A 23,686-nucleotide genomic window follows, 5' to 3' on the forward strand; every position below is an offset into this window, starting at 1 on the left:
ATTTTCTACTAACTGAAAATAGCTATAGAGAATTGCCTTAAATTTTGTTTTTCCCATTCCAATAATAGACATATTATTACAAAAGATGTTTTAAAGGAGAATGCATTCTTCCATTGGATTATATGTCTATTGAAGGAAACAAAGTCTCTTTTTAAAAACTATAGTTATGAAACTATTTATCCCTTTGCATTTAAAATACATTCTTGGGCAGCCCCAGTGGCGCAGCGGTTTAGTGCCGCCTACAGTCCGGGGTGTGATCCTGGAGACCCGGGATCGAGTCCCACGTGAGGCTCCCTGCATAGAGCCTGCTTCTCCCTCTGCTTGTGTCTCTGTCTCTCTCTCTGAATAAATAAATAAATCTTAAAAAAAATCATAAAAAAATAAAATAAAATACATTCTTATTTTTACTGAGCCTGTTGATTTTGTTGATGAAATGGCTACACTATTTAATTTTTCTGGTTTCACAATGAGAGTAATTTTATAATCATAGCTTTCTGGGTTTGGCTGGGTTATAGTTATCTTGTGTATTTTGTATTATGTAGGAATATGTGTATATGTTGAGAGAGAATGAAAAGACAAGGTTTAAAAGACTTCTGTCTTTGAAAGTAGATGTTGTCTTAATTTTTGTTGTTAGAAGCACTTGTAACAGGGCCCAGAATTAGAAATATTTTATCTGTGGCTCTTGTGTCTAACATCAGGGTATTGGAAAAGATTCAGAGAGCAACCACATGTATTTGTGAAATGACAGGATCAAAATGTGAAGCTAGACATAGTCTTTTTTAAAAAGTATACCTTTTCTTTTGTGATCATATTGTGCTAGCCACTGCAACAGGTATTGAGGATGAAGGAAAGGAAGAGAGTAGTGGAAGTTTCTAAATGGAAAATGTAGTCTCTGCATAGAACCATATGTCATTATGGAATAAAGTAAATGAATGGTTACAAGAGTAAGGGTTATAATCATGTATCTATATTTTAAAGTAGAATTCCATGATGATGAATGTGCTGTATGGATGCAGTAAAGCCCAGTCACAGCTCATAGTAAAAACATGTGGAAGTAATGACCATAGTCCCACCAAAGTTTTTTTCTTTTTGTCTCATTTTGTTGCTAATTGTTTCGATTTTCTTTACCTGGTTCTTCTATTCTTTCATTATTTGGTTTTTCCTAGGCTTTCTGTTTAATTTTTTATTAATGGAAATTTGAAGTAAATAAAGCATCATATATGACCTGAAAGCTTTTCTTTTTCTTTCTGTAGACACAAATTATGTACAAGTGGATAGAGCCCAAAATCTGCCGGGAGGATCTCACAGATGCTATTAGGTTGCCCCCTTCTGGAGAGAAGAAGGATTGTCCACCTTGCAACCCTGGATTTTATAACAATGGATCATCTTCTTGCCATCCCTGCCCCCCTGGAACATTTTCGGATGGAACAAAGGGTAGGATGCCAAGTGGTCCAAGAAATGGACCTTTAGCAAAATAATCTTTTTGGACCATTGCGACCTTGTTCTTCATTGTTTTTACGGAAGACTTCTTTATAAAGCATACTTACCTCACAAAGACTGAAGAAGAATTGAGAAATATCATAATGAATTGTGAAATCGCAGTGGCTTCTTTAACATACCACAAGAGTAGCTTTTTATTGGCATTTTGTGTAATACAGTAATTCTCTCTTCATGGAACAGCTCATTCTGCCTTTGAATGTTGATTAAAAAATATTCCACCATATTAAGTTTTAAGGATAGACACTCCTTTTGTAGTAAGTGTGTACACATATATTAATACAAGCATAAAATATAACCTCTTCTAATTCAGCTTTGGAATAGTAAATCACATTTTGTACTATAGTAATAGCAAAAATCACTCATTTTAATCATATAGCAGTGAAGATAGTCTCTTAATTGTTTCAGGGTGTATAGTTGGGATTTTAGTTTTTAATAAGTAATAAAGAAAGTGCTACAGAATTTGTTTTAATTTTGGAGACAAGAATTACAATGCACTACAGCTGTAGTCATCTCACTTGAATGTAGCCGTGCCATCCTCTTACTTTCCAGAGGCTTCGATAAATAAGAAGGACTTGGTTGACTTGGTTTTAAATTCACATCCCACAGATGACCATTAGTGTGATTTATCCAACTTACTTAAACCTTATGAACTTCAATTTTCCCAGTCGTAAAATTGTGGATGATAATATCTAGATCATTATTATTGAGCAGGTTATATAAAAATGTGTCCTACAGAACTTTGGTATCAAAAAGTGTTTGCTCAGTGAATATTTCTCTTTAATGATGTAATTAATACAAAGTATGTTGGGTAAATTTGGAAATGGTTGGAAGGGACTCTTCTGTTTCATTGTTGCAGATATTAATTTAAATCAGGCTTATTTATAAACTTGACTCTTTCCAAACTTCTCAATTCCCAGTATCATTTTCCAACATAGCCAATATTTTGAATTTCAAGTAATGAGTCCATAATTCAATGGTCTAATACTCTGTTAATAACCAATAGGAAGGCTAAAATATCTCATTGTTCATGAGGTGAAGGGAACTGATTCTAAGGTCACATATAAGAGAATTAGTTTCAGATTACCCCTCTTGTGGAGGGTGATTTGATGTTAGCAGTTACTCTCAGAAATGAAGGAAAATAACTTTAAAAGATTTTTTACTGATCCTTTTCCTTTTACATGTTAGTCAAGTGTATATGGGTAAACTATATCCAGAAATATTTTCTTTTCCAGATTGCTTTAGAAAAAATTATTAATTCTTAAAGGAACTGATGCTCTACTATCTCTCCTTCGCACTTCCTTCTCTGCTAATAAAAAATTTAGTAGTACTTGGGATAGAGGAAGAGGAAGATGGCCAGATGCGTTTTAACTATAATGGTTTATTTCATGTGTCTTTCCTAGAATGTAGGCCTTGTCCAGCAGGAATGGAACCTGCACTTGGGTTTGAATATAAATGGTGGAATGTCCTTCCTGGCAACATGAAAACTTCCTGCTTTAATGTTGGGAATTCAAAGTGCGATGGAATGAATGGTGAGTTTAGAATCAGCCTACTGGGTGTATTTGGGTAGTAGATTCTTGGACTCAGCTCTCTAAAAATATACCAAATACCAGTATGAGGAACTTCATTCCTATCAGTTGGCTACTTGTCTATCTTCTAGCCCTCACATCGAAATAGTAAATGTGTCATAGCCAGTTGACTTCTCCATAACAGTATAGATTATTTTGCATTTTTTTGGAGTCAGCTTTGAAGTAGATATTGAGAATCACCATTTATGCCTATAAATTCCAGAATAGATCACCAAGGGATATAATGAAATCTAAGTCACTTGCCATTTTGAAGAGTAGTATGACAGCATTTCTGCCAGGATTGTTTGAATCTGGCTCAGGACTGAGTGGTGTTGAGAAGTGTAATCATTTCTAACTCCTTCCCTATGAAATCTATGACTGTGTGTACAAAATATATTTAAATCTCACTTACTGAAAATTTAAAAATGTGGCAGTTCAATAAGATTGTGGATAAATTTTATTTGTTCTAATATTTTAAGACCTGAGAGGGGCTAGCACTTAGTTGTTATGCAGTATTTGCTGGTTGAATGAGTAACCGTATCTTTGTGTGTATTTCTAAACCAGACGCTAGGAGCCAGTGTTACAAATACTAGAGTTTTATGCCAAAATGCATCCTTTTACTTTTATCATCTCATTAGCAATTTTTATGAGCTCACTTTTTCTCCATATTATGTTTTTGTTGTTTAAAAAAATTCTTTTAAATTACATCTGTTTTAAATCAGTACCTATCTGAGGAATCCCTAGGTAGCACAGTGGTTTGGCGCCTGCCTTTGGCCCAGGGCGCGATCCTGGAGACCCGGGATCGAATCCCATGTCGGGCTCCCGGTGCATGGAGCCTGCTTCTCCCTCTGCCTATGTCTCTGCCTCTCTCTCTCTCTGTATGACTATCCCCAAATAAATAAAAAAAAATAAAAATAAAATAAAAAAAAATCAGTACCTATCTGAAATTAATATACTTGGGATGTAGGAAGTGAGGTAAACACATGAAAACAAAAATTGAAAAATAGTGGGCCCTTGAATAATGTTGGTTACGAAGATGAGTGAGAGAGGGAAAGAGAAAGCCTTAATATACATTAAACCTTATGAAATATTCTCTTTTTTGATCAATAATCCTAGGAAATTATCTTAAGGGAGAAGAAAAAAATATAGTAGTTATTACTTGACCATAAATCCATGAGAGTTTATGATCCTAAAGTTAAGACCTATGGAAAGGGAGGTCTGGGTGGCTCAGTGGTTGAACGTCTGCCTTAAGCTCAGGGCGTGATCCTGGGTCTGGGATTGAGTTCCACATCAGGCTCCCTGTGAGGAGCGTGCTTTTTCCTCTGCCTATGTCTCTGCCTCTCTCTCTGTGTTTCTCATGAATAAATAAATAAAATCTAAAAAAAAAAAAAAAAAAAAAAAAAAAGATCTATGGAAGAAAAATAAGACTGGGAAGGCCAGGGAATTGAATGAACTCATGAAAGCATCGATGTGTGTGTGTGTGTGTGTGTGTGTGTGTGTGTGTGTGTGTATTCACTTACTAGTAAAGATTATCTGGAACTTTTATTTGATCATTTAGAGAACTCTCAGGACAATACTCTTTGGAGGCCCTTGTTCCCTCCTTTACTTAGAGGCTAAAATTGAGATTTTTGATAATTTTCAGAAATGTTTAATTATTAATTTGAAAGATAGATATCTCTGCAGTATTAGTGTGTGGTATTAGAATAGCACATAGTAATGTGAAAAATACAATACAGAAGTGAAGATAAAAGGTGATGTATATTTTTCTTTTCATTTGTTTTTTTTTTAATTTTTAAAAAAATTTATTTATGATAGTCACAGAGAGAGAGAGAGAGAGGCAGAGACACAGGCAGAGGGAGAAGCAGGCTCCATGCACCGGGAGCCTGACGTGGGATTTGATCCAGGGTCTCCAGGATCGCACCCTGGGCCAAAGGCAGGCGCCAAACCGTTGCGCCACCCAGGGATCCCCTTTTCATTTGTTTTTATTGAAGTTCGATTTGCCAACATATAGTATAACACCCAGTGCTCATCCCATCAAGTGTCCTCCTGATTGCCCATCACCCAGTTACCCCAGCCCCCTGCCCACCTCCCCTTCTGCAACTCCTTGTTCATTTCCCAGAGGTAGGAGTCTCTCATGGTTTGTCTCCCTCTTTAATTTTTCCCACTCAGTTCCCCTCCTTTCCCTTATTATCCCTTTTACTATTTCTTATATTCCCTTTATGAGTGAAACCATATGATAATTGTCCTTCACCGATTAATTTACTTAACTCAGCATAATACCCTCCAGTTCTATCCATGCTGAAGCAAATGGTGGGTATTCATCCCTTCTGATGGCTGAGTAATATTCCATTGTATATATAGACCACATCTTCTTTATCCCTTCATCTCTTGAAGGACATTGAGGCACCTTCCAAAGTTTGGCTATTGTGGACATTGCTGCTGTGAACATTGGGGTACAGGTGTCCTGGCATTTAAACATATCTGTATATTTGGGATAAATACCCAGTGGTGCAATTGCTGAGTTGCAGGCACCTCCTTGCTGAGTTGAGGAACCTCCACATGGTTTTGCAGAGTGGCTGCATCAGTTCACATTCCTACCAACAGTGCAAGAGGGTTCCCCCTTCTCCACATCCTCTCCAACATTTGTTGTTTCCTGTCTTGTTAATTTTCACCATTCTCACTGGTGTGAGGTGGTATCTCATTGTGGTTTTGATTTGTATTTCTCTGATGACAAGTGATGCAGAGCATTTTCTCATGTGCTTGTTGGCCATGTTTATGTCTTCTTTGGTGAAATTTCTGTTCATTTCTTCTGCCCATTTCATGATTGGATTTTTGGTTTCTTGGGTGTTGAGTTTAATAAGCTCTTTATAGATTTTGGATACTACTTTTATCTGATATGTCATTTGCAAATATCTTTTCCCATTCTATAGGTTGTCTTTTAGTTTTGTTGACTGTTTCTTTTGCTGTGTAGAAGCTTTTTATCTTGATTAAATCCCAATAGTTCATTTTTGCTTTTGTTTACTTTGCCTTAATAGATGTATCTTGCAAGAAGTTACTGTGGCCAATTCAAAAATGTTGTTGCCTGTGTTCTCCTCTAGGATTTTGATGGAATCTTGTCTCATCTTTAGATCTTTCATCCATTTTGAGTTTATCTTTGTGTATGGTGCAAGAGAGTGGTCTAGTTTCATTCTTCTGCATGTGGATGTCCATTTTACCAGCACCATTTATTGAAGAGACTGTCTTTCTTCCAATGGATAGTCTTTCCTCCTTTATCGAATATTAGTTGACCATAAAGTTGAGTGTGTGGTATTCTGGATTCTCTATTCTGTCCCATTGATCTACATGTCTGTTTTTGTGCCAGTACCACACTGTTTTGATCACAGCTTTGTAGTACAACTTGAAATCCGGCATTGTGATGCCCTTGGCATTGGTTTTCTTTTTCAATATTCCCCTGGCTATTCGGTGTCTTTTCTGATTCCACACAAATCTTAAGATTATTTGTTCCAACTCTGTGAAGAAAGTCAGTGGTATTTTGATAGGGATTGCATGGAACGTGTAAATTGCTCTGGGTAACATAGACATTTTCACAATATTAATTCTGCCAATCCATGAGCATGGAATGTTTTTCCATTTCATTACATCTTCCACAATTACTTTCAGAAGTGTTCTGTAGTTTTCAGGGTATAGATCCTTTACTTCTTTGGTTAGGTTTATTCCTAGATATCTTATGCTTTTGGGTGCAATTGTAAATAGGATTGACTCCTTAATTTCTCTTTCTTCAGTCTCATTGTTAGTGTATAGAAATGCCACTGATTTCTGGGCATTGATTTTGTATCCTGCGACACTGTCGAATTGCTCTATGAGTTCTACCAATTTTGGGGTGGAGTCTTTTGGGTTTTCTATGTACAGTATCATGTCATCTGCGAGGAGGGAGAGTTTGACTTCTTTGCCAATTTGAATGCCTTTATTTCTTTTTGTTGTCTGATTGCTGAGGCTAGGACTTCTGGTAGTATATTGAATATCAGTGGTGGAGTGGACATCCCTGTTGTGTTCCTGATCTTAGGGAAAAGGCTCTCAGTGTTTCCCCATTGAAAATGATATTTGCTGTGAGTTTTTAATGAATGGCTTTTTAAGATGTTGAGGAATGTTCCCTCTATCTCTACACTTTGAAGAGTCTTAATGGATGCTGTATTTTATCAAAAGCTTTCTTTGCATCTATTGAGAGGATCATATGGCTCTTGTTTTTCTCTTGTCAATGTGATATCACGTTGATTGTTTTACAAATATTGAACCAACCCTGCATCCTGGGGATAAATCCCACTTGATCATGGTGAATAATCTTCTTAATGTACTGATGGATTCTATTGGCTAGTATCTTGTTGAGAATTTTTGCATCTGTGTTCATCAGGGATATTGTGGTCTATAATTCTCCTTTTTGGTGGGGTCTTTGATTTTGGAATCAAAGTAATGCTGACCTCATAAAATGAGTTTGGAAGTATTCCATCCCTTTCTATCCTTTGAAACAGCTTTAGTAGAATAGGTATTATTTTATTCTTTAAACATTTGGTAACATTCCCCTGGGAAGCCATCTGGCCCTGGCCTTTTATGTCTTGGGAGGTTTTTGATGACTGCTTCAATTTCCTCACTGGTTGTTGGCCTGTTCAGGTTTTCTATTTCTTCCTGTTCCAGTTTTGGTAATTTGTGGTTTTCCAGAAATGCATCCACTTCTTTTGGATTGCCTAATTTTTAGCATATAGCTGCTCATAATACATTTTTAAAATTGGTTGTATTTCCTTGGTATTGGTTGTGATCTCTCCTCTTTTATTCGTGATTTAATTAATTTGAATATTTTTTCTTTTTAATAAGGCTGGATAGGGTTTATGTATCTTATTAATTCTTTCAAAGAACCAACTCCTAGTTGTGTTGATCTGTTCTACAGTTCTTCTGGTCTCTATTTCATTGAGTTCTGCTCGAATCTTTATTATCGCTCCTCTTCTGCTTGGTGTAGATTTTACTTGCTGTTCTTTCTCCAATTTCTTTAGGTGTGAGGTTAGCTTGTGTAATTGAGTTTTTTTCCAGTTTTTAAAGGGAGGCTTATATTGAGATGTATGTCCCTCTTAGGACTGCTTTTGCTGTATCCCAACGATTTTTAATGGTTGTATCTTCATTTTCATTAGTTTCCATGAATCTTTTTAATTCTTCTCTAAGTTCCTGGTTGACCCATTCATCTTTTAGTAGGATGCTCTTTAACCTCCATGTGTTTGAGTTTCTTCCAAATTTCTTTTTATGATTGAGTTCTAGTTACGGAGCATTGTGGTCTGAAAATATGCATGGGACAATCTCAGTCTTTTGGTATCAGTTGAGACCTGATTTGTGACCCAGTATGTGGTCTATTCTGGAGAAAGTTCCATGTGCACTTGAGAAGAATGTGTATTCAGTTGTATTAAGATGGAAAGTTCTGTATATATCTGTGAAATCTGTTTGGTCCAGTTTATCATTTAAGCCCCTTGTTTCTTTGGTGATGTTCTGCTTGGAATACCTGTCATTTGCTGAAAGTGCCATGTTGAAGTCTTCTATTAGTGTATTATTATCTAAGTATCTCTTTACTTTGGTTATTAATTGATTGATATATTTGGCAGCTCCCACATTTAGGACATAAATATTCATGATTGTTAGGTATTCTTGTTGGATAGTCCCTTTAAGTATGATATAGTGTCCCTCTTCATCTCTTACTACAGTCTTTGGTATAAACCTTAATTTATCTGCTATAAGGATGGCTACCCCAGCTTTCTTTTGAGGATCATTTGAATGGTAAATGGTTCTCCACCCATTCATTTTCAGGCTGGAGGTGTCCTTAGGTCTAACATGAGTCTCTTGTAGACAGCAAATAGATGGGTCTTGCTTTTGTATCCAGTCGGATACCCTGCATCTTTCGATGGGATCATTTAGCCCATTCATGTGCAGAGTAACCATTGAAAGATATGAATGTAGTGTTATCGTATTACCTATTCAGTCCCTATTTTTGTGGATTGTTTCTTTGGGCTCCCTCTTTCTTTTACAGGGTCCTCCTTAATATTTCTTGCAGAGCCAGCTTGGTGGTACATGTTCTTTCAGTTTCTGCCTATCCTAGAAGCTCTTTATCTCTCCTTCTATTCTGAATTACAGCCTTGCTGGATAAAGTATTCTTGGCTGCATGTTCTTCTCATTTAGGACCCTGAATATATCCTGCCAGCCTTTTCTGGCCTGCCAGGTCTCTGTGGATAGGTTTGCTGTTAATCTGGTATTTCTCCCTATATAAGTTAGGGATTTCTTGTCTCTTGCTGCTTTAAGGATCTTCTCTTTATCTTTGAAATTTGCCAGTTTCACTATTAAATGTCACGGTATTGAATGGTTTTTATTGATTTTTGTGGGGGTCCTCTCTGTCTCTTAGATCTGAATACCTGTTTCCTTCCCCAGATTTGGGAAGTTCTCAGCTATGATTTGTTCAAATATACTTTGTGGTCCTCTCTCTCTCTCAGCCTCTTCTGGAATCCCAATTAGACGTATATTCTTCCTTCTCAAGCTATCATTTATTTCCCTAAGCCTTTCCTTGTGAGCTCTTAATTATTTTTTCTTTTTTCCTCAGTCTCCTTACTTACTATCAACTTGTCTTCGATGTCACTCACTCTTTCTTCTACCTCATTAACCCTAGCAATTAGAACATCTAGTTTGGATTGTATCTCATTTAATCTATTTTTAAATTTGGCCTGATTAGATCTCAATTCTGCAGTAATGAAGTCTCTAGAGTCCTTTATGCTTTTTTCTAGAGCCACCAGTAGCTTTATAGTTGTACTTCTGAATTGAATTCTGACATTGTATTGAATTCCAAATTCTATAACTATGGCAGAGGGTACTGTTTTCAGTTCTTTCTTTTGTGGTGAATTCTTCTGTATACTATTTTCTCTCAGTCCTGGAGCTTTCCAGTGCTACTTGGTCAGTAATCTTCCTCTTCCCTTGTTCTTCCAGTAGTTCTTCTGGGGGTGGGGTCTGCTGCACTGGTTCTCAGGTGTCTGTACCTGGGCGGAGATGCCCTGCCCCCTGCCAGGCGCTGGGCTCAGTGTGAGCTGTTTATCCTGTGAGGCCTTTGTTCCCTGGTGGCCCCACCCCTCCCAGGCACAAGGTGGAACAAAGAGGAAAGACAACTATGGCAGTGGCTAGATTTCCTACTCTGGAGTCAAGCTCCCCATGAGTAACTAATCACAGTCTCTCAGTCCGCAATGGCCTAGATGCTTCTGGGGGCAGGCCTGGGTGCACTAATCTGCACAGTTTGCCGGGTGCCCAGCGGCAGGAGAGTTCTTGCTGTCCTGTGCCCTCCCCGCTTCCACCTGTTCCGGGGGAGTGCAGGATCGCTGGCTTTGTCTGCTTGTGCGCCCTGGGATCTGGGGTCCTGTGCTAATGCACCCATGTTCCCAGGGACTGCCTCTCCTGAAGGGAGTGGGGCACAGCCACCTCCATCCATTGCCAGGCTCTAGGGTAAAGGCAGCTCCAGAGCTGGCCTGCCTAACCGACTGGCTTCTCCTAAATGCCCTGGAGGGCTGTGGCTCTCCAGCCCTTTACCAATATCAGACCGCTGTTTACAGTGAGCTTTCCTCTGGGTGCCCATCCTCTTATAGTGACTCTGGGAATCTTGAGGCTTTACTGCCCCTCCTGTGAGTCTGCCCGATTTCTCTGCTAAGCACTTTTCCTGTCAGGGAAAACTCTGGCACGGATTTTTAAAGTTCCCACTTCTCCAGGGCTGGACTTTCCTGTCCTAGAGGTTCTCACTGCTTAGCTTTAGCCTGGCTACTCATGGTTCCCCTCCCCCACTTTATTCTTTTTTTTTTTTTTCACCTTCCTACCTTGTTAGAAGCTAAAACTTTTCTCTCTGTAGAATCCCAGCTGCTCTCTCTTTAAATCTCAGACTGAATTCATAGGTGTTCAGAATGTTTTGAAAGTTATCTAGGTAAGTCTGCAGGGATAGGTGAGTTGAGGACCCCTACTCTTCTGCCGTCTTGCCCCTTCCCCCATGTGATGTATATTTTTCTGCCTGGACAGTTGAGTATCCAGCTCTGAGAGGAATAGCACTGAGAAGAATGGGGGCCAAAGTGAGAGACCCAGTAACAGCTATGTCATGAGTAGTCATCTAGTCATGGGGTTCAAGTGGATGTGCTTTGACCAGCTTAACTGTGTTACTTGGAGTACTTGGGAGATTCACGTGTTCTCAGTTTGAATTGTACAAAATTGCAGAACAGATACACAGAAATAAATCTTCACGTATCAAAAGTTTGCCTAAAAGTTGCTCATAGTTGGAGACAAGTTACTGTTTACACATAAAGATGGTCACTAAGCATTATCTGTGATAACAGGAGTTAAAATAGTCTAAATATCCAGCAAACGATTGTCTTTATGAAAGTTACACTGCCCTAGAAGAAGAAATGTTATGCAAGCATTAAAAATGGCAGTCATGTGGAAAACAATTTGACAGTGTTTCTAGAATTTTGAATGTTCCTCTTCTCCAACCCATTTATTTCATTTCTGGGAATTTGTAGCAGGGAAACAATGTAAAAATGTGAAGAATGAAATTGTGGAAAAATACGTTAACTTTAGTGTTAATTAGGAGAAAGCAAACTACATTTTCAATAATGGGATATGATTAAATAAAATTATAATGTAAGCATGTAACATTGTTAAATCATTAAAATTAGATGTAGTAAGGGTTGTTTTTTTTTTTAAAGATTTACTTATTTATTTATGATAGACATAGAGAGAAAGAGAGGCAGAGATACAGGAGGAGGGAGAACCAGGCTCCATGCTGGGAGCCTGACGTGGGACTCAATTCCGGGACTCTGGGATCGCGCCCTGGGCCAAAGGCAGGCGCCAAACTGCTGAGCCACCTAGGGATCCCCTGTAGTAAGGGTTTTTAATGGGAAAATGTAATCTGATTTTAATGAGAAAAATTAGAGGACAGTGCTAAATGAAAAAATCAGAATATAGAGTATGCATTAAAATCTATGGTATGGGACAGCCCCGGTGGCGCAGTGGTTTAGCGCTGCCTGCAGCCCAGGTTTGATCCTGGGGACCCTGGATCGAGTCCCACGTCAGGCTCCCTGCATGGAACCTGCTTCTCCCTCTGCCTGTGCCTCTGCCCCTCTCTCTTTCTCTGTGTCTCTATGAATAAATAAATAAAATCTTTTAAAAAAAATCTATGGTATGCTAAAGTGTACACTAGATAAAATTGAAAAGAAATACATTGAAATGTTAAGAGCCTATCACTTGGAAGTGGGAAGTTTCAGGGAAGTATGAATTGCTTCATTTCTTTTCATTTAGTTTTACCATTAATAAATATTCCTCCCTGACACACATTGCTTTCCAAATCACCATAATAGCACAAAACACAGTTTAAAAATATTTTTATTTTACCTGATAATTCTTTCAGGATTCTTTTCTAAAAAAAATATAGAAAAGCTTTACAAAAAATAGATTTATTATTGCAGTGTCATTTTTAGAACCTAAAGGGTAAAAATAATCCAAATGGTTAAACTGGATGTGTGGTCAAAGGAGGGAAGTCCAATAGTGTGATCTGGCAAATTATGGGTATTAATTATATCTGTCTACATGATAAACTATTAAGTCATGAATATGTTTAAGTATTTATGCATACAAATACATATGCAATAGTGTTAACATATAAGGCCATGACACAAAATGTCAGTAATAAGACCTCAATGATGTTAAAACCTGTTTATCCAAAGTTAGTAAAAAGAAACTCCTCAAAATGTTAGCAGTGGTTTTATTCTGGGTGATGGGATTAAAAGTATACTTGTCATATTTAATTTTTTCTGTAGTTTCAAAAATTTTTTTTTGTAGTTTCAAAATTTTAATAATAAATATAAATATTTATATTTATATAAAACAAATAAATAATGGCATGTGGGGGATACTTGTCCTTTTTCATTTAATGTGACCATTTCAGTCTATGATATGTTTATTGTTTCTGTGCAGGGAATAGACTTCCCATCACCTTCTATGTGCAGCTCTGCCTCCGCATTCTCTTGACAGTTGTTAGCATGTGCTTCTCTCTGTTATATTCTACTGACTCCTCAGTGAGGGGACACCCAGTCTTGTCTTTCTAACCTTAGAGCATATTATGATTCATGGCACTCAGTGAATGCCACTTGAGTTAATAAATAAGTGAATGAATGCAGAACAGGAGTTGTAAATTAGGGAACAGCAAACTATAGGAAAGAACTCTGGACTCTAAATCTTCATTAAGTAATTTAAAATTTCTAGTTTCCCTTGGTTACCTGAAGACTAAGATTTTCCATCTTAATTTATTAGAATGAATAAAGACCATCTGTTGTAGTTTAAAGAAAAAGCCCAATTGAGAAAACTGTTGTTAGTTTTTCTATTAAATAACTTTTGTGTAAAAATATGTATTATTTGACTCTTTCTGGGGAATCATATGGAATGCCTTTATGATATTAGGAGTCTACCTCTGCATGCAATTTGCAACTGCAGTATAAACATAGGGAATTATTTTGGAGTTTTTCTAACTTTGAACACAAACACTAATACCTTTTTTTTTTTTTTTTTTTTTTTTTACCCTAAAGAGCAATGGGATTTTTACTGATAAAGATGCCTTATCTCATTTCCAGGTTGGGAGGTGGCTGGAGATCATATCCAGAGTGGGGCTGGAGGTTCAGATAATGATTACCTGATCTTAAACTTGCATATCCCCGGATTTAAGTAAGGAAAACCAATTCTGATTCCTTTCTGTAAGAATCCTCATGCCTGTGTCCCTATAGAAATAGATGAAGTAGGACTGCCTGCATAAATATGGTTATGTTGTGATGGACTTACCAAATAACAGGCTGTTGTAGGATAATGTATTACATTTAAGAATATCTGTAGAATTGGTGATTGAGAAACTGTAACTATTAGTCATATATTACTTAGATGAAGCTTGAAAGTTTTTAACAATAATTCTATCCAAATATTATAATAACCATGATTCTTGTATGCTTTTAATGAAAAGGTCTTTGTCCAAGTTGTTTGGAGGAGTATCTTTTGGTTGATAAATGTAGTTTTGTCTCAATTTTACCTGAAAAGTAGTATGTTACAACTCTTTAAATCACTTTTTGCTTCAGTTTCCTATGTTGAAGTTGAAGTGAAAAATAGTCATATTTTTCTTGCTTTAGGATAGATGGTAATATTTACCGCAGGAGATTCAAGCATATTACCATGATTGTGTAGACTCCTTACTGGGATGGTCTGGGCATGCAGAGATTGAGTAAGGAAGAAGTTGTGGCTGTGGGGAGCCATTGATTAGGGGAAGAGGAGAGCATGGCTTTCTGCTTAATGGAAAAAGTGACTTAATTTTGTTCAATACTATATTTAGATATATTATAAGTATTGTAATTTTAATCTGTCAAATAGGCCACCAACATCTATGACTGGAGCCATGGGTTCTGAACTGGGAAGAATAACATTTGTCTTTGAGACCCTCTGTTCAGCTGACTGTGTTCTGTATTTCATGGTGGTAAGTGAAAGAGGGGCTTTCAAAGGCGGGTTTCTAAGCTTAACATTTTCTTTCAAGGGTCCATTCATTCATGCAAGTTGGGATAAAAATGCCATTTTTCTTCCATTTGTAGGTCCTTCAAAAAATTAAAAAAAAAAACTAAAGAAGTCATTAAGAAATGTGCAGTACAGCCCACAAGGAAAGCTTGTGTTCCTCATGGGGGAGGTCTGAGCAAAGGGATTTGGGTGACTATCAGTCTGGTAAAAACTGCTTCATAAAGATATGTCACCAGCACAGTGAAAATTCTCCTCTAATAACCATTGTGTAGTTCAAACCAGCAGGAGGGAAGAAGCTATATTAATAAGTGAGGATAGAAAATAATGGGGGGATAGGGCACTGGGAAGAGAGAAGACTTCACTGTTAAATTTCATAAATGTGGACAAAGGACTTTACCATGTGCATGTCATAATTTTGCCCATTTTTTTCTAGATGCCCTATGCATTTGAACTCTTAGCTTGAGAAAAGTAGCAATACAAAATTTATTAAGACCTCATGTGGGTATTAGAAGGTTGCTGCCTATGATTTTAGCACTGTAAGTAGTGACTTCATAGACATTGTTTTTACTTTTTCCCCATAGTCTTTTAGTAGTTAGCAATCTATTACGTTTCCTCCAGATATACAAGTTCAATGAAGATTTAAATATTTATTTGTGATTACTACCAGCTTAAAGGAAGGCAGACTATTTTCTTCCAAAAAAAGGACTTTGTCATAGTAAAAGAAAATTGTGAATAATCTTAACACATCCATTTAATACACCACAAATAACCAATAAATCATCAATTCCCAGCTCTGCCTCCTTGTTTCTGTAATCTGTTGGTTCTTTTTCAAACTCTGTGTCATTGCTGAGGTCCACACTCCCATTATTTGTATTCTTTTTGTCTAAATTCTCTCTCATATATGCTGCCCCCAAAATTATCTTTATAAACCTAAAAACAATAGTGGAGGCATCCACAACAAATCTGCCTCCTTCCCCTTGCTGGCTTGTTACTGCCTATAGCAGTGGCTATTAAAGTTTGTTCCTGGGACCAGCACCATCTGAGAATTAGTTGCAAATGTAGATTCCTGAGCCCTCTTCTAGTCTTCATAAGAAGCTCTAGGGCTGAGATACCTGTATTTTAGCCAGCCATGAGTGTGGTTCTAACATCAACTAAGATTTGAGAACCAGTTGCCTCTGAATATACCTAAAATTTCTTAGCATGGCATCAGTATGGCTTTTTGTACTCTTTGCCTAGCTTCTGTTTACCACGTCTACCATATTGCTCACACCTCTTTAGAGTCCCTGAATTTGTTAGAGAAACACCCCATACTTTAGTTCTCATGCCTTGGTACTCTAAGCCAGAATGGCATTCTTCCTTTTGCTCTTTGGTCTGGTGAACTCCTACTCATAATTCAAGGGCTGCTCAAACTTCACCTTTTCTGGGAAGCATTCTCTTAATCCTTTAAGTAAAATTAGCCACTTTGTCCATTGTGCTCCTAAAATTCTTTAAGAAAACTGATTTAATTATGTGACTGTATTGCTGCTTTTGTCTCTCACTTGACCAGGCACTCCTGAGGGTAAGGATCAGTTATTTATTTTCGTAAATCAATCTTAGATGTATTACCAAGGTAAGATGGTATTATTTGCAGTAATGCAATGCATTCCATTTATTATTGGAATAAACATCTAGAAAGATGATGTTTAACAGAGCACCGTCTGTCTATTATGAGCTTCTTTTAGGAAGTGGTGCGTCTGGTGGTTTGGTCATTTGGTGATGTGGGGAATTCTGTAATGTATGATAAGCACAATCTGTTATTCCGGTCTGTGGTGTGAACTCAAGACACATCTCTTTACAGCATATTTGATTACTATATAATATTTGATTCCTATGTTTATATCATAGAAAGAAATAAATATATCTTGAGCTCATACCACCATATTGTCCACATCCTAGATAACGTAACAGAAGCCCATCCAAATTTCTAAGACATCTGTTAGGGTTTCTGCAAGGACCACCAATTAGAAAATTCAAGGATAGCTTTGGTTTTCATTTCAAATTAGTTAGATGCATATTACATTATTTGGTTGACTTAGTTTATTTGCTTTCTAATCACATTAATGACAGCATATTGGTTGCAATGTAACACATTTGTAGGATAGTCTAAATCTTAAATTTAGCTAAGGAAATCAGAAATAAAATATTAGACAAATTCCTTTGGAATTCAGGTTTAAGCAGAAGAAGATTCTATGGACTTAAAATTCTGGGTAATGTTAATGTTAAGTTAGGGAAGCCTGGAAGTTGCAAGTATAATTCAGGAGGAACTTAGAATTCCTGTGCAAGAGTTGCCTATCAGAATCTCTCAAGGCACACATGGAAAACCTTGCTATTCTGTGAGAATCCTAGAAGTTTACTGTGAGAAGTTTGAGGAATTATGTTTTCCCTTCAAAGTGTATTTCCTCAACTAGGGTCACATGCACACAGACACACACACACACACATCCTTAAACCTATTATAATTTGAGACCTCTTTCAGGTTATATTGACAGTATGGTGGAAAAATTGTAACTACTAAGCTAGTGAGTGCTTGTGTAGACTTCAAGGGAAGTTTTGAGGGTTCTAGGGTTCCGTGCTCTGCAGATAAATATTCACTGACCCTACAGGGGTCCAAGTAAAGACACATATTTGTAATGTATACACATATATTAATACTGAGTTTGTATTTTTTTGTTATATTTTTCTACCGTATATTAGGATATTAATAGAAAAAGTACCAATGTGGTGGAATCATGGGGTGGAACCAAAGAAAAACAAGCTTATACCCACATCATCTTCAAGAATGCAACATTTACATTTACGTGGGCATTCCAGAGAACGAATCAGGGTCAAGATGTAAGTTCCAAGCACTTTTTTTCTTTAATACAAAGATGATGCTTCCAATGAAAATTTGTACAAAATGATCACTCAAATCTCTTGGAGGAAAAGACTTAGTTTTATTAACGTGGGATCAATCATTTGGTTATGGAGTGGATTTGTCTTTTTAAAATTTTTACTTAAATTAACATATAATGTATTATTGGTAGAGGTAGAGTTCAATGATTCATCGGTCTTATATAATACTCAGTGCTCATTACATCATGTGACCTCCTTAATGTTCATCACCCAGTTAACCCATTCCCCCACCCTTCCAGCAACACCCAGTTTGTTATGATTAAGAGTCTCTTATGGCTTGTCTCCCTCTCTGATTTCATCTTGTTTTATTTTTTCCTCTCTTCCCCTATGATCCTCTGTTTTGTTTCTTAAATTCTACATATGAGTGAGATCATATGATAATTGCCTTTCTCTGATTGACTTATTTCACTTAGCATAATATCCTCTAGTTCCATCGATGTCCTTGCAAATGGCAAGATTTCATTTTTTTGATGCCTGAGTAGCAGTTGGTTATGGAGTGGGTTTGTATAAAAATGGTATATATGTTTTTTGAGAGTAGTAATGTATGAAATGAAATAACACAATGTGTCTTTGGATTGTTCTTATGCTAAACAGATATATTTGCTGAAAGCTTAAGAGAGAGAAAATCTAATCTTGTAGTTATTTAAAAACACATTTTTAAAGCTTTCTAAGACTTTGAGAAGGCTGGTGACCATCTTCTTCTTTTTGTGAATGATCTGACATTTGTCCTGGAGCCATTAACTGGTATTGATTTATTATTTAATCGTGGCAATATCTCCTTTTATAACCTGGAGAGCATGTATATACACACAATTGGGTTAACACACAGAATTATTTATTTTCTTTTACTGTCCCAACGAGAGTAGAGCTTAATCCTCCCCTAAATAAGTTCCATTGTATGTTTCAATAGTAGCAGGACTGTTATTTTTGTGAATCTCCATAGACAGGACCTTGCCAAGGTGAAAATAAGGTAAACCACTTAGAGCTGTGGTGGCAAATGCAGAACATTTTCTCTTTTCTCTTCAGGCTTTCATTGGGGAACCATTCCCAGATGTTACTTGATTCTGATTGTTCTTGACGAGTGTTTGGGTTATGATCACATGGGGCATGAATGTGCTGTGGAATGCTTCCTCATGTTCCTGTTGTCTTTACTCAGACAAAAAACATTAAGTAGGGTAGCTCTGCTCTGTACTGATAAAGTAGTACCCACTGCCTGGTGAAAACTAGATCTTACTTGACCCATTGTCACAAGAAGGAAAATTATAGAAAGATCCAGGGTTTTGCTCCCTACTATGCTTCCTTTTAGTAGAAATCTGTACATACGTTAAAGAGAGTACTGGAAAGGGAGAAGAAGGCCCAAAGGGGTGGTGTGATGGCATCACAGTTAGTGTTTGGTAAGGACCAGAGTCCTGGTCTTTCAAGACTAATCCCTCATCCAAGGCTTTACTACTTGCTACACTGCTAACATAAAATATGCCTGAGTTTGTACCAATTATCACAGATCTCTTAGTGATTGTGGCTAAACTCCTGGAACTCCATTGCTATGGAAATTAGCTCTTAGTGTTAAGATTTGTTTTTTAAAAGAACTAAGAAGAAATAATATTAATCTGTTATTGATTATAAACTGTTAGGCTGGAACACTCTGCTTAGTTATTTTGGTGATATCAGCACAAAACAATCTGGTTGTACAACTAAGTCTCAAGGCAGAGGTCATTACTTTTTGCTCTCTTTTTAGAATAGACGGTTCATCAATGACATGGTGAAGATTTATTCTATCACTGCCACTAATGCAGTTGATGGGGTGGCGTCTTCATGCCGTGCCTGTGCCCTCGGTTCTGAACAGTCGGGCTCATCGTGTGTCCCCTGCCCCCCAGGCCACTACATTGAGAAAGAAACCAACCAGTGCAAGGAGTGTCCACCAGACACATACCTGTCCATACATCAGGTCTATGGCAAGGAGGCTTGTATTCCATGTGGGCCTGGGAGTAGAAGCACTCAGGTAAGTGAGTGTGTGTTTCAGATATCCCTCGGAAAGCACACTTTAACAAAGAAACTCACAAGATCCTTTTAATGTTTTTCCAGGAACTACAAGGTTGCTAGTTCCATTTAGAAATTGCCTTTTCATTCTTTTTCTTGTTTTCTCTCCTCTTACAGTTACTAAGCACTTAAAAACTTAATATGAGCCATGAAAGCCCTAGTTCCTGGGGGAACTAGGAACTTAACATATTAAGAAAAGCACCCAAATAAGAATGCTTTCCAAAAATACTAAAATTGATTATTGTTTATTCTGTTAAGGTAGAGTGAGTGAACTACTTCTGTATGTTGTACATATGAATATATGGAGATCAGCAAGTATATCTTAAAATATATTAAGGACGAAGATTGCTGCTATATTATGGATGAAGAAAAAAGTGGTTTTATTGTCTGTTAAAACTGGCATAGCAGGGACTTTTGGCTATTTATTAAAATACCTTTCTACAAGAAACTGGTCTTAGAATAACTTACTTATTTTTTTAAAATGCTGATTTTTCTGAACTCTGCCCCAGAAAATCTAGTTAGTGTTTGGAAATTCTCTATATTTATGTGATAAAATATAACTAAGACAAAATTACTGAGTTTTTAAGCCTATAACCTTTTCTGAAACACATTTTTCATCAAGGCTAATACTTTCTTTTCTGCTGTATATTTTTTTATTTCTTAATCTTTAATCAAAGGACCACTCAGTTTGCTATAGTGACTGCTTTTTCCACCATGAAAAAGAAAATCAGAGTTTGCACTATGACTTCAGCAACCTCAGCAGTGTGGGCTCATTAATGAATGGACCCAGCTTTACCTCCAAAGGAACCAAATACTTCCATTTCTTCAATATTAGTTTATGTGGGCATGAGGTGAGTTCTGGCTGTCAAAATGAGATGGAGCTGTATTTCAGCTTTGATTGAGTTGATATTTTCTCTGTTGATGACCCAATAAAATCCCTTTGGAAACTAACAATCAAATGTCAGAAACTGAGCTGTGATTACTTAAATCTTGTGTTGCTTCCTAGCATGTTAGCATTCTCCAGCAGGGCTAAGCCTTTTCTGGTTTTCTACCCAGAAAGTAGGTGGATAAAGTACTTATCCAGCCAATTAAATCCCAGAGCTAGGAGTTAGGGTGTAGGTACTTTAAGGATCTTTCATTTTTGTTGTAGTGGTTTAGGCTGTCAATCCTACCTATTTTTTAGGCAGGCAGTTTTGGTTTGAGAAAGTTTTACTGTTCTTAATATTGTCCATTTTCTGTTTTTAAAAGAAAAATACTTCTGTGAGAAAGTTTGTCCAAAAAAAAAAAAAAAAAAAAAAGAGGTAAACGGGACAAATGTAGCTGATCAGGTGGTGTCTGCTAATAAATAATGGCATCTAATTTTTCTGTGGGAAGAAGCAGAACCTTAATTAATGCTGGTAATGGGAAGAGTTACAGGACTATATGCCCAATATTTTTATAAATCTATGAGGTTAGGGCTGGAAAGTATGTATATACACCATTAGCAAAGCTGAAAATGTAATAAGGCATTTCCTCCATATTTCTTTCCATATTAACTCCAATATTTACAATGGTCTTCATTATGAGATGCTGTGCCAATGAAATAAAAAGAGATCTGATGACCACAGACATTCTTATTCAAAAATATCTATAAATTTTACATGGTGTAGTATTTGTCATGTTCTGATTTTACAGGAAGTGATCTAACCCGCTCAATTGGTTAGGCACTCAGTTCATTCATTCAGTAATCAAATATTAAATACCTATTCTGCTAATACTGAGTAGAGCAGTGAATGAAATTCATTATGTATTACATTTTTTTTGTCCTTATGCCTTCCCTCTGTCCCCTCATCTTTTCTGTCCTCTTTCTCTTCCTTTCCTTTTTATTCTCATTCCTTTCCTTTTATTGTTTTCCTCTTTCTTTCCTCAATAGTTTCTCTCTGATCTTTTCCATTGTTTTCTTCTTGGCTTCAACGATTTAATTTAAGCTTAGTAATAATATATTGTACCTGTATTACAATGAGAAGGCTTAGTGGAGGGAGAAAATTTTGTAAGTTTGGACTGCTGGATGCATTAAGAAAGATAAATCTTGTTCTTTTCTTTGTGCCCATATGTGCTCACTCTACATATAAGACCAATAAAATCATCTTCGTTTTTCCCTTTATACATTCCTTCATAGAAATTATAAAGCTATAGTTGTTAGCAGTTGGACTATCATATATTTATGCAGTCTTCCAGTTTTTATAAATTATATAATCTAACTGACTAAATGATTTAAAAAGTAAACTCCCATATTCCCTTCAACTTCTTGTGTATTTGAATAGTTACACATCATTGAAAATGAGTAGGTGAATAAAGACACTTGCAATGACCAACTATTAAGAATTTAGATGGTGTCCTAGGATTTTGCTGCAATATGACTTTTATGTTTTCTTCTTCAGGCTTCACATTACCTTTCTGCCACAATAGACCAATAAAGGAGAAGGGAGAGCAAGTATTTTTTCTTTGACATTAACACCTTCACCAGGAGTTATCTGGTCTCTTTGAATGCTTTGTTATCCTATGAATTGAAGGTTTCATGGAGAGCATTTAGTTCCTTAAGTTAGATGGCTTTCATCCAGCACAAATGATGCTTGTAGTTGGAGGAGCAGTGCAGTCTTGAATTTCTATATTCATTATAACTTAAATGACATACAACCCTTGCTAAACACTGGAATTCCTCAAGAGCTTTTTTAAAAAAAAATGCCAGTGCCTGGGCCTCACACCATATCATTTAAAGCAGAATCTCTGCAATGAGGAGACAGCCACTGCTGTATTTGAGTCACGAGCTCTTTGAGATCTAATGTAGAGACTGACTCTTCTGTGAAACCTCTTTATGATTTTGTTTTCCTAGGGGAAGAAGATGGCTCTCTGTACCAACAATATAACTGACTTCACAATAAAGGAAATGGTGGCAGGGTCAGATGATTACACAAATTTGGTAGGAGCATATATATGCCAGTCAACTATTATTCCTTCTGAAAGTAAGGGTTTCCGAGCAGCCTTATCGTCACAGTCCATCATTCTGGCAGATACATTTCTAGGTAAACTTCATTTGGTTTCTATATTGCAATGCATGCAGTTATTCTAAAATTACAGTACTAATAACTTGTCATTGTGTTGGTGTTTGCCATAACTGATGAAGGCCACAGGTAATTCTAAATCATCACTTTGAAACATGGTTAAAAAGCCCCTACAGTTGAGATCTATTGATCATTCTAAGTGAGTGCAAGCATCTTCTGAATTTATGCGTTAACTCATATGTGATAAGATTTTTTTTTTGAGAGTCTGTACTTTTCATCAAATTCTCTAGGAGCTTAAGAAGCAAGTAAGTTTTGAAACCAAAACTATAAACAAAAGAATAGTAAATATTGTATAAATCTAAATCATAATATCTACCATCACTTTTCATCATCTTTTCTCATATCGAAAGTAAGCTGGTAACATTTAACAAAGGTGAATGTACTGAGCTTTATTCCCTATCTGTCCTTTTTATCTTTGTGGACTAGAAGGCATAGGTTAGTTTCAAGAATGACCTCTTAGTGGTTTTTAGGGATCAAGTTCATTAGAACCTTTGGAATGGTGATAGAACAGATAACAGTATGACAATTAAAAAGTTTCTTAGGTGATTCTAATGTATAGCAGATTTGAGGACCAATTGTATTGACCCCAGAGGAATTTAATTTTAATTTTAGTTTTAGTTTTCAGCACCAAGGTCAGTTACTAAGCTTGTGCTCAGCCTCACAATGCTCCATCAGGAGAGGTTGCTGTTATCATTTGCATTTTGGTTCTGCTGTCATTTTGCCTCCAAGGGATGGGAAAAATGCCTGACTTTTAGATTAAGCAAACTTTGGAGTTACTTTCTGGAAATTATTGGGCACAAGGATTTTTATTTTCTCATATATGTCTGTATTTATTGAAAAGCTGTATTAACAGAATAGCCCAGCTTGTGCCACAAAACTCATCAGAAGCTGAGAATTTAAATAATGTTAGGATGTTGAAATGTTAGAGCTGGAAGGGGCTTCAGAGATCATCTCAATTAT

General features: G+C 36.7%; 1 protein-coding gene across 3 annotated transcripts in view; it reads left to right on the plus strand.

The window, feature by feature from the left end:
* ELAPOR2 (endosome-lysosome associated apoptosis and autophagy regulator family member 2) overlaps positions 1 to 23,686 on the plus strand; it is a 171,613-nt gene that overhangs the window by 117,669 nt on the left and 30,258 nt on the right. For all 3 annotated transcript variants that reach the window (XM_077857148.1, XM_077857149.1, XM_077857147.1), the window contains exons 9-16: positions 1,254 to 1,434; positions 2,901 to 3,029; positions 13,739 to 13,829; positions 14,520 to 14,622; positions 17,391 to 17,528; positions 19,324 to 19,587; positions 20,303 to 20,476; positions 22,498 to 22,687. In XM_077857148.1, the coding sequence (XP_077713274.1) occupies positions 1,254 to 1,434; positions 2,901 to 3,029; positions 13,739 to 13,829; positions 14,520 to 14,622; positions 17,391 to 17,528; positions 19,324 to 19,587; positions 20,303 to 20,476; positions 22,498 to 22,687 (1,270 nt within the window). The remainder of the gene's footprint in view (positions 1 to 1,253; positions 1,435 to 2,900; positions 3,030 to 13,738; positions 13,830 to 14,519; positions 14,623 to 17,390; positions 17,529 to 19,323; positions 19,588 to 20,302; positions 20,477 to 22,497; positions 22,688 to 23,686) is intronic.

The sequence above is a fragment of the Canis aureus genome, chromosome 18 (genome assembly GCF_053574225.1).
Source record: "Canis aureus isolate CA01 chromosome 18, VMU_Caureus_v.1.0, whole genome shotgun sequence".
Lineage (NCBI taxonomy): Eukaryota > Metazoa > Chordata > Mammalia > Carnivora > Canidae > Canis > Canis aureus.